Genomic DNA, 16256 nt, shown 5'->3' with positions numbered 1-16256 from the left:
ATAAACCTTTGAATAAACCCTTTACAAATAAAAAGTTTAAACCCAAAGTAAACCCTTTACAAATAAAGTTTACCTTTATTTGTAAAATTTTTAATATAATGAGTTGGTTTACTTAGCTCTCCCAGTGGTGACCACTTACCTCATTTGTCCTGGTATTATTTGGAAATCATGGATTTATACATGTGTGATAACTTTCAACCCATTGAAGTTATATTTCTTAATTCCTAAATTATCCCATTTTGGCCAGTGGGAGTCTATTCAGCTTGGTTCCTAGGCCTTCCTGTCAAGAACCTAGTAACTTAGCTTCCTTACTGTGAATAAAGATGACAAGGCTCCAGCTTTGATCAGTTTCCACCCCAAACTTAGAATCTGTAATTTCTCCAAAATATACTAGTTCTTTTTATTGACAAATTAGTTTAGGAAGCACCTCTGAGAACTAGGGTGTTTTGTTGCTCTGGGGTTAGTATTAGTATTTGTTTGTAAAAAAAAACTTTACTAGCCAGAGGTAGGAAAACAAAGTTATGGATTAATACTGGTGTTTCCAATATACAATCAGGACCATAGCGTTTTTACTTAATGTCTTCTACCTTACATCTTTATTGCCTTTCTTCTTTAACAAAACTGATGGTTCTTTATAATACCAGCAATGAAAGACTTAGAATGTCACAAGTGCTCATTTGTTTTATTTTATATTGCACAAAAACAATCTCAGAATAACTAAACTAACACTACTACCACCAACAGTATGGTTACTGAAAAAAATTTTGATTTTCTTCTTCAGTCCTTTTTGCTTTTTATATATATTCTACAAAAGATATACAAATTACTGTTTCAAAGTCCCTCAGAATAGCTTCTCTCTGTGTAGTTCTGCCATCAACTAGATACACACATTGATTTGTTCCATGTTATTTTAAATTTGTATATTTTTTAAAATTAATTATCTAATTATGGGATGTGCTTATATAGTTCCAAGTAAAATCTCTAAAACAAGGAGAAATATATTCCAGTGAAGTCTAGTCTCTATCCTTCTCTTGCCCCCTATTCTTCCTCTGTGTAGGAAATCATTTTTTAATGATTTATCCTTCCCTTGCTTTTTTAAAAACATGAAACAGGGTGAGCAAAAGTAGGTTTACAGCTCTTCATGTGGAAAATAATACAATAATTAATAAATAGTAATACACAAGTAAGCTCTGTGTTTCACATCCTCACAACTGCAAACCTACTTTTGCCTCACCCTGTATATTGAGACAGGTATTCCTACCCCCCCTTTCTTTTATGAAGATAACATATTATATGCAGTTTTCTCTACTTGCTTTTTTTTACTTAACAAAATATCCTGGAATTATTCTATAATAGTCTTTAGACTTCTCTTCCTCCTCCACTGCAGAGTATTCCACTGTGAGAACTCACTGCAGATTACTCACCTGATGGTGAGTTGGGTTGTTTTATTTTGTTATCATAAATAATTCTGCATTGAATAGCCTCACTTATGAGTATATGATTTCAACTCCTTTTTCCAGTTCATCTGTGGGTAGATTTCTAAAAGTGGGATTGCTGGGTCAATAGCTAAATTAATTAAATATTGTTAGATCCTGCCAAATTGCCATCCATGGGGATTGTGGCAGTGCTAAGGATGTTAACAATGCATGAGCGAGTTTTGCCAACAAATTAGTGTTGTCAGACTTTCACTTTTTTGCTAGTCTGTTCATGAAGAGTGGTATCTCTGTGCAGTTTTTTGCATTTCTTTTATAAGCAAGCCATGTGAGTTGTTTGTGAATTTTTTGTTTTCTGGTTTTTCTCATCAGTTCTATTTTTTGTATTTTATTTTTCAGAGTCAATACAGATTTGTATGTGAAGCTATTTTGAAAGTTTATGAAGAAGGATTTGTTAAACCGTTAACGACATCATCAAATAAATAAGAAAACAAAAGTTCTGGGATATGTGTTGAAAGACTGCTTTCTATTACATTCACTGTGCCATAATACTGCTTGTGGGAAATGGCATCTAAACAAAAAAATGAAGAACTAACAAAAACTGAAAACTTCAGCACTGTTGCACTTTATGTTTTAAAAAAGTCACTGTATCAAAACCTATAATTCACGTGTTTGAAGACTGTTTCATGCTTTGCTCAGAACATATAGTGAATAACTGACTACGTTCAGGGTAATTTATGAAGTTTTGTGGTGGTGCCATGCAGTCCGCTTCCGATAGAAAGCCACAGACGAGGCTTAGAATTCTCATCATCTCTGTTACACACCTGTATTTTGAAAGCAAAAAGAAGTAAACATCAGGAGTTAGCGCTGGTGTTTTCAGTGATTCATGTACTTACTCTACTGAACACCAGATTTTATTTTTTAAATTTTAGCAATATCATTTTAAATATTAGCCAATACACTGCCTATGGATGCAGCACATCTTTCCCTGTACTCCCTTGTTCATACCTGCTGTTCATAAGAAGAAAAGTGGAATTGCTTTTCCCAGGAAATGCTGCACATTGTCCATTTACCAGCATCTTAGAGAAAGTATAAATATGAATATATACATTTTCTTAAATTTAATAATGTAACTTATATTTACCATAAGGTTGGCTTATTCCAAATCATGTGGTCTCACATACTTGATGTAAAGGAATGCATGCGTTGTGTCTTAACCCCTTAAGTGCCTTCAGACGTCTGTATGTCTAACGAAAAGGCACTCATTTGACCCCACTAGGAAGTATGTAGGTATATTGTACATTTACATTTTTATGCATTTTGAATCTTTTCACATTTGAAAATAACTTCTTGTTTGAGAGTTATACAGTCAGAGGAAGATAAAGAAATTCTGTTTCTCACTCATTTCCTGTATTTTATCACATGAAGCAAACGTAATTTGTGTTCTACTGAGTGAGCACTTTGCTGCTATGGAATTGTTTAAATCTGCACATTCCTTTCCTGACGGACAAGGGTTACAGTTCAGCAGCTCAAGTTAAGAGATGTTTTATTCTTGAAATTTAATATTTATTTTATTCCTAACTTTAGAAATGGCATCTAATATGCACATTAAATTTAAACATATTGATACTCTAAGCTAAAGTTAGAGCAGTTAGTTGTGACATTTCTGTCACTAACTCTTAAGCAGTCATTTCGGTTCGTGTCATGTTTTGTTTACACTGGTCTGTTTGTTGGTCGGGATACTTTGAGCAAGGAATGGAATATTATTGACTTGTTTCTAAATGTAATCCCCCAGTAACTGAAGTGAGAGTTTTCTTGTCATTTTTGTGTATAATTAAATTCTCCAGTTTATATGTACTTATTAAGTTAAAGCATGTTAATTCATGGAGAATTTTGACTTTTCTGCCTGATAGGAGGAGGATCTCATTCCCTTTAAGGATGTATAGATTTTCCTTTTCAGGTTGTTTTTTTTGTTGTTGTTCTATTTTTTTAAGTCTAGAGAGAAAGAACTTTAAAATCACCCACTTTTAATGTAAGTGGCAATTTCTCACCTTTCAAAATGTTGTATTACACAATTATTTCATATGGATTATAGTCAAAATAGACTTTTACTAGTGGTTTCTGAATATTTCAGAATAGTGTTGATGAAAATTTAGAGTTGAATAATAGGTATTTTGGAATGCCATGTAGGGTGAGGGGGGAAATGTACATTTTAAAATCTACAGTATAATCTAAATGATGTTATTTCACATATTCAAGATCCATAATAATAAATTTTAAGAAGTTAATTCCTAAACATTAATAGCCAAGATACCAAATAAATTATTACATTAAAATATTTTAAGTTTTTTTTGAGAGGCAAGGAAACATAACCTTTATGTCAGAGAAATTCTCTTATCTATTTCTGAATTTCATAACCAAGACAGTATGAGTAAATAACTGTAGTTTTATTTGAACATTCCATTCTTTACCAACAGATAAATGTAATTTAGGCTGCTATATGACATGATGATAAGTTGAAAAGTGAAAAAGTAAAATCATTGGGGTCTACATAATGAACAACTGTTTTGGCAGTTTTTCACATGAGTTAAAAAGAAAATCTGTTCTGTGTGGATAGAATATGACAACCATAGTTTTTTAAAAATATGCAGTTGTATAGATATAAACAGATAAATGGCATACTAGCATGTTCTTTGGTTTAGGGCTTTGTTTACACTTCTGGGTTAACTCTAATAATTTTTTGGCAGCGAACACTGCTGCCTTTTTTTAATCATTAATGCCAGTCTTTAAATGACAATATATTAGAAGTTTAGGATTGTACTTAAATTTCTCATGTATCCATTTTTCATCTGGGAGTTACTCTTTGTCAGTATTTTTATGTAAAAAAAATCCTTTTGTAAAGGCATATAGGGATCTTAAATTTAAAATAAATTACCCTTTACAACCTCTTAAAATGAATATGCTAACTATACTTCCCTGTTCATGCAACAGATAAGACTTTATTCATTACACCTAAGAATTTTTTAACCTGTTTATCAACCTATATAATAATCTAGGGATAATCATATTTTTGGTACATGAACTAGTTCTAAATTTCATTCAGAGTGATAATTTCAATATCAGTGTAATATCGAGTGATAAAAATGCCAAATTTCTTGTATCTAAACCCCTCTCTCCCTCCCCTTCCCTTCTTTCTCTCTGTTTCAATGCTTACTGTTGCTAGCACAAGTGTAAGTAGATATTGGTGAATAGGCTTTTGTAAATGCTAAGAAATGATTGTGAAAACCTTTCTAATTTATGGTGGTTTTACTGTGTTTGTTTCAAATGTTTGAGCATCTGATTTAAGTCAGCACAGCGTACACAGGAGGAGGAATATTTTGAAATAGACTTTACATTCACAAGAAGAATTAGTAGTATTTGTTAAACCAGTGCATTCATTCAAAATAGAGGCAGAGTAACAGTGTAAGAAATAATTTTCTTTGTTTTGGCCTACTAGCACAAGTAGAGGGTAGGAAAAAGGTTGATCATTTTGATTAAGAGTAAAGAGAAAATTTATATATAAAAACTGGTTTCAAATATATAAAGATATGTTAAACCATTAAGACAGTTGCCTGGTGGTTTCCAGGACCAGTATTACACATAGAGACACTTTCCTGTGTTTACATATTTGTGCTTCACAAAAGCTAATGCTAACAGAAGTAAAGGATTGCTCTTTTAAGTATAGTTTTTTTATAATTTGTTGATGGACATAACCAGGTCTAATCAGGTATTTGGCCAAAATTCTCCTGTTTTTATTAGCAGCATTATAACTTTAGAGCTAAAAGGAACTTGAAAGATTTTTATCTAATCTCACTTTCTATTATCTTAGACAACATATATGTAATTATCATAAGTTTGCATGAATTTTAGTCTGTTTCAGCACAAGAATTACATTCAGGCAGTTCTTTCATTCAGTAACTATGATGACCTTAGAAGATGTCACTTAATTTAGAAAATGAGTAGACTTTTTAAAGTAATTCTAATTAGGACCTTGACTCAGTTTGCTAGCCATGCTTCCATGATAGATCATAAGCTTTTGGGAGGTATTTAAACTGATATACTTACAGTGTGAAAACATTCTAAAATGCAAATCAGAAGACTAATTTTCAAAAGGACTTAACATGAAACTAAGATTTAAAATACATGTCCACTTGGAATCAATTTATGTTCATAATGTGAACATGTAGTAGAATTACAGCATTACTTATTTTATCATTTTATCAGGAAGAGAGAAGGAGGAAACAATTTTTAACAATGTTCTATTTGACATCTGTGTTTTGAGTATTTAAAATACTCTGATGGTTGCCATGGCTGGTATAGCTCAGTGGATTGAGCGCGGGCTGTGAACCAAAAGGTCGCTGGTTCAACTCCCAGTCAGGGCACATGCCTGGGTTGCAGGCCAAGTCCCCCAGTGGGGGTCACATGAGAGGCAACCACACATTGATGTTTCTCTCCTTTTCTTTCTCGCTCCCTTCCTCTCTCTCTAAAAATAAATAAATATTTAAAAAATTAAAATAAATACTCTAATGGTAAGTTTGCCAAAGTAGGTTTGAATTCATAAAAATTATACCATAACAGTGTGGGATATGTTTACATCTCTTTTATTTTGTTACAATTAATGTGTAGTTCAGGTTAATTTGCATTTAAGTCACTTAGAATAAATGCATTATGGTAAAATTTGTTGTAATAAACATGTCTTAATAATATGACAAGACCAAGATAAATTATGCCACAGCCTGCTTTTCTGCCACATCAGCCAAGTAACTATATTAGCATTGCTTACTTCCCACATGTGCTGCAGCTACCCAACCACACGTTCTGCAAGCACTGTTTTGTGTGTTCTTTTCAAGTAAAATGGCTGTTATTGAAACTGACTGGATTAATTTCATCAAATATCAGAATTACTGATCTGCTGGTAAAGATTTATTGGTGCCTCAGTATGATCACAACACAACTTTAGCAACCACTTTTTAAAATTCTTTGAGAATCATATAGATACAAGTACATTTAAATAATAAAACCTTTTAGGGCTGTTAGTAGACAATTTTAGCAATTTTATAAAGCGCCTATGAAATTAATCTCTAAGTTGTATTTTTAGGTGTTCAATTTACTTTAGAATGTCTGCAGCAATTACCAACACACTTTTTTCTATTGTATACAGATACCATTCTTAGTAGCAATTACAATAAGCCTTTCAATGTTATCAAGAAAAAACATGCCCTATTTCAGTCTGAATTGAAACATTTAATTTTTATAATCTTGGTGAAGTTGTCATGGGCAGACACCAAATTGTTATTTGTTTCCTATCTAAATTTGTTGCTGTTTATTTCTGTTTTTCCATGGCAGTTTACTGTCAATTTCTAAAGTTTTATATTTATTCTTTTTATTTTAGTAATGCAAGCTAAATGAACAGCCAAAAATAGTATCTACCAGGGTGCAGTTCATAAACATTGACTAGATATGGTTCATTGTATAAATAAGTAAACTGATTTTTTTTAATTTACTAAGTGAAAGGTACTAGCAATATTGCAAGTTAAAGACTACAATTTTACGAGGAAGTCCTAATGTTTAACTTCCTGAAACCTTTTAAAATTTCAACCATAGAGTGAAAATGTTTTAAAGCCTGTATTGCTCATAAAAGTTTCAGTTAAACACTGTTGAATTTTCCTCTTGTGGTGTAAATGATATGGATAGTATTTTTCTATGGGCGAAGGATTGAAACTTTTACTTCATTGTTTAAAAAGGATAGAATAATATTGTATGTCTTTCATGCTGTAAAGAAAATGAATGTATCTTTTAAGTGTTCTTAGAATTGTGACTTCATTACAAGGATACTGTTGTTTTTTTTAAAAAAAAAGGCAGTGAGGGATGGAAAAGGAAAGGAAGAGGTATTTCACTTAACTATACAAAATGCAATTTTAGAAGAAAATGTAGTTTTGCTATAAATAAGAGCAGTCATTACTGAAGCATATTTCAAATATAATGTACATTCTTTTTCATTTTGTTTTTAGCTTTAGAATAGTAAATTTCAAGGAAATTTATGCATACTGTTTTTAAGTGTAATATAACTGAATTCTAGACTTCTCTAGAGTGTGGGAGGTTCTTTTTGTGTGAGGGTTAGTGTTCTGCTGAATGTGTTTACCATGAATGAAAGTTCTCAGGCTTTGTCACTATTGCAGCAACAATGAGGACATCATTGTGAGAGTATGACTTTGATGAAGCCAGAAAACTGTGCCTAAGATTTACCCCAGTAAATATGTGCAGAGGCCCCTGACAAGGAGTTTTGTCTTTTTAGTCTCAGTATCTTAGATAAGCCCAACTCTGCCCTGTAGCAGTGCTGTCTTATATGTTTAAGGGCTTATTAAGTCTACTGAAAACAAACAAAAAAACAGAAAGCCTACATTTTAAACCAACATCTTTAGGTATGATTTATTTGTTCAACAATTTCTTTGAAAAGTAGTAGTTATTTATAACTCATTAAATGACTCAATGGAGCCTTCATTATTTTGACACCTGCTTCCATCCCTCTAACTTGTAAAATATCATTAATTTTCATTTACAGTAGGGTCTTTGTGAAGTAAATACCCTGAATAACTAACTATAAGGTGATACCTTCCTTGTTAAGTTTTATTAACAGTTACTGAAAGATTTGGATCAGGCCTCCTTAGTCCTGGAAGTTTTCAAAATTTAGCAAGTAGTCTTTGTGATGACCTCCACTGCAGTGGCACATTGCCAAATGAGAATGATCACCACGAAGCCATCAAGAGGGCTCATCCCTGCTTACAATCTTAGACCTAAATAGGTACTGATTTGTGGTTTCCCCCAAATCCACTGCAGTCACAATTGAGCCCATTTTACCTTTTATTTAAAAGAAGCTTATTAGTTTTTACTTTTGAATTATACTGTTCTAGTTTATTTGCCTTTCTGGGCAAGAAAATTTCAACCCAGTTCTGATATTCCCTTACCTCTATCTTTTCCCACCCCTCAGTGAGTTGACAAGGTGTTTTCTGTAGAGTAGGCCAAATTTCAATGCTGAAATTGATTCCTTGGATTTCAAATAGTAGCACTTTATTTCATGCTTACTACTGACTTAATTTATACATTTAAAAAATATACTAGTATCTTGTAAATATGGAAAAATTTTAATCGATTAGTATGTAGAGCTCATTTGGACCCAATATAAATGCTTTACAGTGATCTTTTGATCATTTGATACTTAAAAGGTAACTTGTGTGATTTTAGCTTTGCCATTTTTCTGTAATTTATTTAGTACAATAAAGGCTACCCAGTTGACTGTATTGCTGGACTCAGTTCTCTCAGCTAGCTTCAACCAAGTTTGGTTTACTATAATCATTTCTGATTTGCATTGTTGTATATTACATAAATACTTGGAGATCCATTCATTTAGTTTTGTGTTGCACCTAGGGATTAAGTCAATACTGCACCACAAGTAAGTTGTAGGGGGCAAGGTCCTGACACTATAAGGACATATCAGGGGACAGGATTTAAGAAACTAAAAACAGTTTACATTAAGCTGTTTTTATTTTCTATCATTAGAATATATGTGCTTTAAAAAATTAAAACTGTCCAACCCAGTGTTCTACAGCATCAGGACATTGCATTTACAATTCATATTGTAATCTTTTCAAATAAGAAAAGCTAGTTTTTATTTTCTTCAGTGTAGGCTTGATTTTAGGACAAATAGTTTACTATATACTCATAAATGATATTCTAAGCAGTAGTTTTGAAAATAATTATTTCTATGTAGCGGGTGTTTTAATTTGGGTTTTTTTCCCTTGTATCAGGTGCTATATGTAAATATGAAGAGCAAAATGTCAGTTAAAAGTAGTTTGTTTCCTAAACAGTTTTACAATTCTGCCATTTCACATTTCATTGTACTGAACTCGTAGCAAATGGAAGTACCCCCTAATTTTTTTAAGTTAACTCTTCTTTCATTTTACAAAAATATGTTTTGATAGAATTTGTTCCCTAATTAAGAGGCAAAGAAGCTTAGGGTTTACTTAAAGTGTGTAAGCTTGGATTTGGTCAACACTGGATAATCTGAATGTCACTATTCATGTGTCACTTCCACCTACTGTATGCTTGGAAGACCTTGTGTATTTGAATATTGGTGAAAAATATAATTCCTATTATGTAAAAATATGAATACTAATAGCAAATAGGATTAAATGCTGATTTGCATTAAAACTGTTTTAGTGGTAAGAATGATTTATGTTAGGTAAAATGCTATGTCATACTTTGTTGGCCATATTAATTTGATTGAGAAATAGTTGTTCAGGTACAAACGTAAAAAAACTCAAGCTGTGACTTAAATTGTTCAATTGCTAAATAAAGATGTGCTTTAGTAATTTAAAGTATAGGAGTTTTAAAGATTATTTTATGGGAGTTTATTTGTTGGGCTTTTCTGTCAGTGGTTATATTCATTAATGGGTGATCAGAAGACTATAAGAATGCTAAGTACTACATTTATGTCTAGAATTTCTGGTTCACAGTGTGACTGTATTGGGTGAGGGGTGAGAATAAGGAAGGAATTAAAAGGAATTTAGAAGAATGCCTGGTGTTCTCCCAGTACCAGCTCCTACATTCTGGTATTCCTAATATAAGACCTTGTCGATCAAAATAAAGGAACTTTCTATTACTGAAGTCAGCTTGCTTCATATCTGTCCCAAGTGCAGTTAAGCTTGCCGTTTTTCATCAGAAAGAAAATAATTTCTTGGGGAAAATATTCATTACTTGTATATTGAAAATTCTATTAAAAAGACAAGTATAAAGATTTATAATTATGCCATGTCCTTCCTACAAGATTATAAAAATATAAACAGACCTTCAGTCATGATGGAAGCATAGGTAGACACACTGCACCTCCTCATTCAGCCAGAGAGAATTACAACTAAACTTCAAAACAACACTGAGAACTCAGAAAATCGAGCAGTATGGAAGTACAATAACTAAGGATTTAAAGAAGCCACATTCATCCAGATGGGCAGAGAGACAAAGAGATGCAGTGTGGCACGGAGGTGGTGGTGGTGGCAGAATGGGCAGTACCACATTCGGGTGTGGTGCACAAAAATTGGGAGGAATACCTTGTGAGCAAGTGATCCCAGCCCCAGGCCAGACCTCGTAGCCCATGGTTGCAGCCACCAAGAAGATAAACCCCATAACTTCTGACTTAAGGCAGCAGAAGAAACTGCTAGATTTTTCAGTAGACTGCTTAGAGGGTCCACACAGTCTTGGAATGTGTACAAACCCACCCACTTGTATTCAGTACCAAGGCAACAGCTCTAAGGATGCCAGTTACATGCCAGGAGAAAGTGAAGTGATGAAATGGGATGAGTGTTGAGTAAGCCTCCAGAAATCAGGCAGTGGCACTGTCCCTTCTCTGAGCTCTCCTCACACAGGCACAAGCAGTGAAGCAGGTTGCCCACCCTGGCAATTACCTAAGACTCCGCCCCACACAATATACAGCTACCTTTTTTACACTATACCACACTACTTAGGGAGTCAAAGCAGCAGTACCTAATACACAGAAACAAACACAAGGAGGCTTCCAAATTTGAGGAGACAGGTATGGCCCAAATGAAAACAGAACAAAACTCCAGAAAAAGAACTAAAACAAAACAGATAACCAATCTATTAGATGCAGAGTTCACAACACCGGTAATCAGGAGGCTCAATGAATTCACTGAGTATGGCAATAGCATAAAAAACACCCAGGAAGAAACGAAGGTTATGCTAATGAAAATAAAAGAAAAATCTACAGGGAAAAAACTCAAAGGGAGGAAGCCAGGATTCAAATCATTATTTGGAACACAAGGAAGAAATCAGCATTCAATGAGAACAGCAAGAAGAAACAAGAATTCCAAAAATAAGTATAAGAAGCCTCTGGCACATCTCCAGATATGCCAACATCCAAATCATAGGGATGCCAGTAGGAGGACAGGAAGAGCAAAAAGTTGAAAACTTATTTGAAAAAATAACATAAGGAAACTTCCATAATTTGATAAAGGAAATAGACATACAAGTCCAGTTAGCACAGAGAGTCTCAAACAAGTTGGACCCAAAGAGAATGACACTGTGACACATAAATGCCAAAGGTTAAAGATAAAGAGAATCTTAAAAGCAGCAAGAGAAAAGCATAGAGTAACCTACAAAGTTCCCATTAGACTGTCAGCTGATTTCTCAAAAGAAACTTTTCAGGCTAGAAGGGACTGGCAAGAAATATTCAAAGTGATGAAAAGTAAGGACCAACAACCTTGATTACTCTATCCAGCAAAACTATCATTTGGGATGGAAGGGCAGATAAAGTGCTTCCCAGACAAAGTAAAGCTAAGGGACTTCATTTTCACCAAGCCAGTATTTCATGAAATGTTAAAGGGACTTATTTAAGAGAAAGAAGATCAAAACCATGAACATTAAAATGGCAATAAATTCACAACTCTCAACAACTGAATCTAAAAAGAACAAACAAAACTAAGGAAACCAAAACAGGAACAGCATCATAGATACAGAGATCATTTGGATGGTTATCTGCTGGGAGGGGGGAGAGGGACAATGGGAGAAAAGGTGCAGGGATTAAGAAGCATAATTACTATGTACAAAATGGACAGGGGAAGGTTAAGGATAATATAGGAAATGGAGAAGCCAAAGAACTTACATGCATGACCCACAGACATGAACTAAGGGGGGGGGAGCATTGCTGAAAGGAAGGAGGGTACAGGTGTGGGTGGGGGCAAAGGGGGAGAAATTAGGACAACTAATAGCATATCAATAAAATATTTTTTAAAAAATATAAACAATATAAGGATGACCCAAGAGGAGTTCTAAAAGCTTCTTCCACATTCTCCACAACTAAGGATAGTCCCCCTCAAATCAATGGCAGCTTCTGCTAAATTTCTTGTATTCTTTTCTGGGGAAAAAATATGTGCATGCATTTGTGTGTACAAATACATTTTGTTAATGTCAAAAGATTGAATATATATTCTAAGCTTGCTTTGTCATCTTGGAAATATCTCTGTATCAGCATATTCATGTCTACCTCATTCTTTTTAATTATTGCTTATACTCCATCATATGGGTATGCCATAATTTAACTTCTTGGTGGACACTTAGCTCGTTTCTAGTTTATACTGTACAAACAATGCTCCAATGAGCATTCTTATGCAAATATTTTCATTAAATATCACAAGTAATGCATAGGATAAATTTCTAGCAGCGGAGTTGCTAAGTCAGGGCACCTACATTTTTATTTATTTTTTAATTTTTTTAAAGATTTTATTTATTTATCTTAAGTGGGGGAGGGAAGGAGAGAGGGAGAGAAATATCAATGTATGGTTGCCTCTCGTGTGTCCCCTGCTGGGAACTGGCCTGCAACCCAGGCATGTGTCCTGACTGGGAATCAAACCGCAATCCTTTGGTTCGCAGGCCTGCGCTCAATCCACTGAGCTACACCAACCAGGACCATTTTTAAATTTTAGTAAACATTGTCTAATCTCTCTGAGAGAAGATTATACCAGTTTATACTTCCAAACAAAGCATATGAGAATGTTTCCTCACATTATTATTAGAACTGCTATCGAATTTAATTGTTTGCTCATCTCATAAATGAAATATTTTATTTGTGTATATTTCTTATGTTGGGTTAAATAGATTTTTATTTTTATTAACCCTATGTATTTTTGTATTTCTAAGTTTCTTATTGCTATCCTTTTTTCTATCAAGTTGTTTAGTCTTTTATTCATTATGAGATGTTAGAAATTGAAGAAATTAGTCATCTGACAGTCATATGTTGCAAAACCTGTTTCTTATGGTGTTATGTTTGACTATTCTTTTTGAGGGCTGGAGTAGTATGATCACATTTTTAGTACTTTTATACACAAATGTATCAACCTTTTTAATGACTTTTGCTTTTGGGGTATACCTGCAAAAGCTTTTTTAAATTTCTGTTAACATTCTATCTGTTCCTAAAGCTTTTCTAACCACCATCAGAATGACCTTCTCAGAACACTAATGCTCTTGTGCCCTCCCTTTGCCATCATCGACGGCTCTCAGTTATGCTTGGAGCTCTTCTAGTTTAAGCAAATAAGTTGTTTATTTGCTAACCTGCACATACATATGTGTTGACCTTCATTATATCAAATTAATTACATATCACATAAAACAATAAAATGTGTGAAAAGGGTAAGGTGTTTGCAAAGACTTATAAGATATCATTTAAACTTTATTTTTTAGCCCTGGCTAGTGTAGCTCAGTGAATTGAGTGTGGGCTGCAAACCAAAGGGTTGCTGGTTCAATTCCCAGTCAGGGCACATGCCTGGGTTGTGGGCCAGGTCCCCAGTGGGTGCCACTTGAGAGTCAACCAAACACTGATATTTCTCTCTGTCTCCTTCTCCCTCCCTCCCCCTCTCTCTAAAAATAAATAAAAATTTAAGAAAATTGTTATTCTTTAAATTTCTATTTTAAAAATAGTGAAAGCTAGGCAATTATGATAGACTAATTAAGAAAGAATAGGTGATATACGTGAGAGACTAGCGCACAAAGATAGATGACTCACTGACTGTGGTTTTTGGCACAAGGACTAAGGAGTTATAATCAGTCTTGAATTCAAAGTAAAAAGGTTTGGTCTTACATAAAAAGACACAAATAAAACATCTTTTTCTTTAAAGATTTTATTTATTTATTTTTAGAGAGGGGGAGGGAGGGAGAAAGAGTGGGAAAGATAAACATCAGTGTGTGGTTGCTTCTTGAGCACCTCCCTTCTTGAGATCTGCCCAGAAACTCAGAAATGTGTCCTGACTGGGAATTGAACTGGTGACCCTTTGGTTTACAGTCTGGTACTCCATCCACTGAGCCACATTAGCCAGGGCACAAATGAAATATCTTAAGCTAACACAAAATATATGAATTTTTTTATTTCTCCTTTAAATGTTTTTTATTTAATCAACCAACTATTACTTTTCCCATCAGATATGTAGGATATTTAGATATGTTAAATACTTAGTTTTTAAACATTGGTAAAATGTTTTTAAACATTAAAATGATGATACAGTTAGGCTTTTATGTGTTCCCTTTTAAAGCATGCTTGTACATATGGGTAAACCATATGTAAAATTTCAAACATTGTATTATAAAAATGTTCACATGTAAGGAAAGAAATATATTCCCAAGAGTCTGCAATTAAGACTCAGCTGTATTTGCTTTATCACATACATGTTCATCTACCAAGCTTTTTTTCATCCATCAATCCATCCTTTGTACACATTTCATAAAACGATGTTAACATCTGAACGCTTCATTCCTGAGCATGCAAATCATTAACTGGTATTCACTAACTGAATTGTCTTTCTTAATAAGAAATTTTTATCAGTAAAACAAGTAAATATTAAACCTACCATTTTTTATGTTTTAAATATGTTTAAATAAATATATGCAAACATTTAAAAATTGTAATATTTAATATATATTTAAATATATTTATGAGGTCTGTTCAGAAAATGTCCAACAATTGTTAATATAACAATGATTTGAGTGACATTGATGTAACCTGGCAGCCAAGGAGAGCGGACTGGAATGCACATGTGTGAACAATGATGACTTCACTGTACTAGACAGTTGGGGCAGTAGATGCCATTGAGTAAGCATGTGTACTGTGTGGCCATCACATCCAAAATGACTGAGCAAGTAGAGCAACAAATCTGTATCAAATGTTGCGTTAAGCTTGAACATTCCTCAGTGGAAATTGTTTGGATGGTTCAGAAGGCCACAACTATGAGCAACTGGTGATGGGCAGCTTCATTACAATAACGCATCTCATGCAGAATTTTTTGGTGAAACATCAAATCACCCAAGTAACTCAGTACTGCTATAACCCAGATTTGGCACCTTGTGACTTCTGGCTTTTCCAAAATCTAAAATCACCTTTGAAAGGGAAGAGATTTCAGATGTTCAATGAGATTCAGACAATACCATGGGGCACGTGATGGTGATTGTGAGAAATGTGTCAGGTCCCAAGGTGCCTACTTTGAAGGGGACTGAGGCATCATTGTCCTGTGTCCAATGTTTCTTGTATCTTGTATACTCTTCAATAAATGTCTTTTTCATATTGCATGGCTGGATACCTTTTGGACAGACCTCATATATCACTTTAAAATTTCATAAATAATGTGCGTTTTCATCCCTGCTGGATATTATGACTTTTATATGTTCTCATATGTAGTGATGCATATATTAAATATGATTAGCAAGACTGAATATCTTTTAATGTGTTTGTTGACCATGTATATTTCTTTTTTGGTGAATTCCTCATTTGGGTTTTTTGTTTTTATAATGTAAGTCTACTTAACAAAAATATTATTTGGACTTCTGCTTCATGAGGTAGTTACAGAGCCCAGAATCAGTTTTCTGGTGTGAACAACTACAAAGCTGGACAGAATATAGGAAACAACTTGTACAATATTAGACCAAAGCAGAATAAGGCTATAATCCCTGAGAGAAAAGAAGTAGGTGAGGTGAGCCTTACCATAAGCCATATGTGGAGACATTTATAAACTGGTACAGAAATACAGAACCCAAATAGGACTGTAATCAAGCTATTTGAGAGATATACCAACATTTTAGAAAGTTGGGGCTGTCAGAAGGCATAAAACAAATTCCCAGAGGAGGAAACTACATAGAGAGGGAATTCAAGAAATTTACAAAAAAGTCACCTTGAGTTCTGCACTGAATGTTAATCTTTGCCTATGGTGAAATTCCATAAAGCCAGACTAA

The 16256-nt window shown here is 33.8% G+C and overlaps 1 protein-coding gene across 3 annotated transcripts in view; it reads left to right on the top strand.

Moving 5' to 3' along the window:
• PTPN4 (protein tyrosine phosphatase non-receptor type 4) overlaps positions 1 to 10136 on the top strand; it is a 310447-nt gene extending 300311 nt beyond the window's left edge. For all 3 annotated transcript variants that reach the window (XM_053666547.1, XM_037146314.2, XM_037146329.2), the window contains one exon: positions 1833 to 10136. In XM_053666547.1, the coding sequence (XP_053522522.1) occupies positions 1833 to 1919 (87 nt within the window). In that variant the 3' untranslated portion in view covers positions 1920 to 10136. The remainder of the gene's footprint in view (positions 1 to 1832) is intronic.
• The last annotated feature ends 6120 nt before the right edge of the window (positions 10137 to 16256 follow it).

The sequence above is a fragment of the Artibeus jamaicensis genome, unplaced genomic scaffold (assembly GCF_021234435.1).
Source record: "Artibeus jamaicensis isolate MK-2021 breed Jamaican fruit bat unplaced genomic scaffold, CSHL_Jam_final contig_463, whole genome shotgun sequence".
Lineage (NCBI taxonomy): Eukaryota > Metazoa > Chordata > Mammalia > Chiroptera > Phyllostomidae > Artibeus > Artibeus jamaicensis.
The sequence above is the reverse complement of the archived record's forward strand: the minus strand, read 5'-3'. Positions and strand labels throughout refer to the sequence as shown.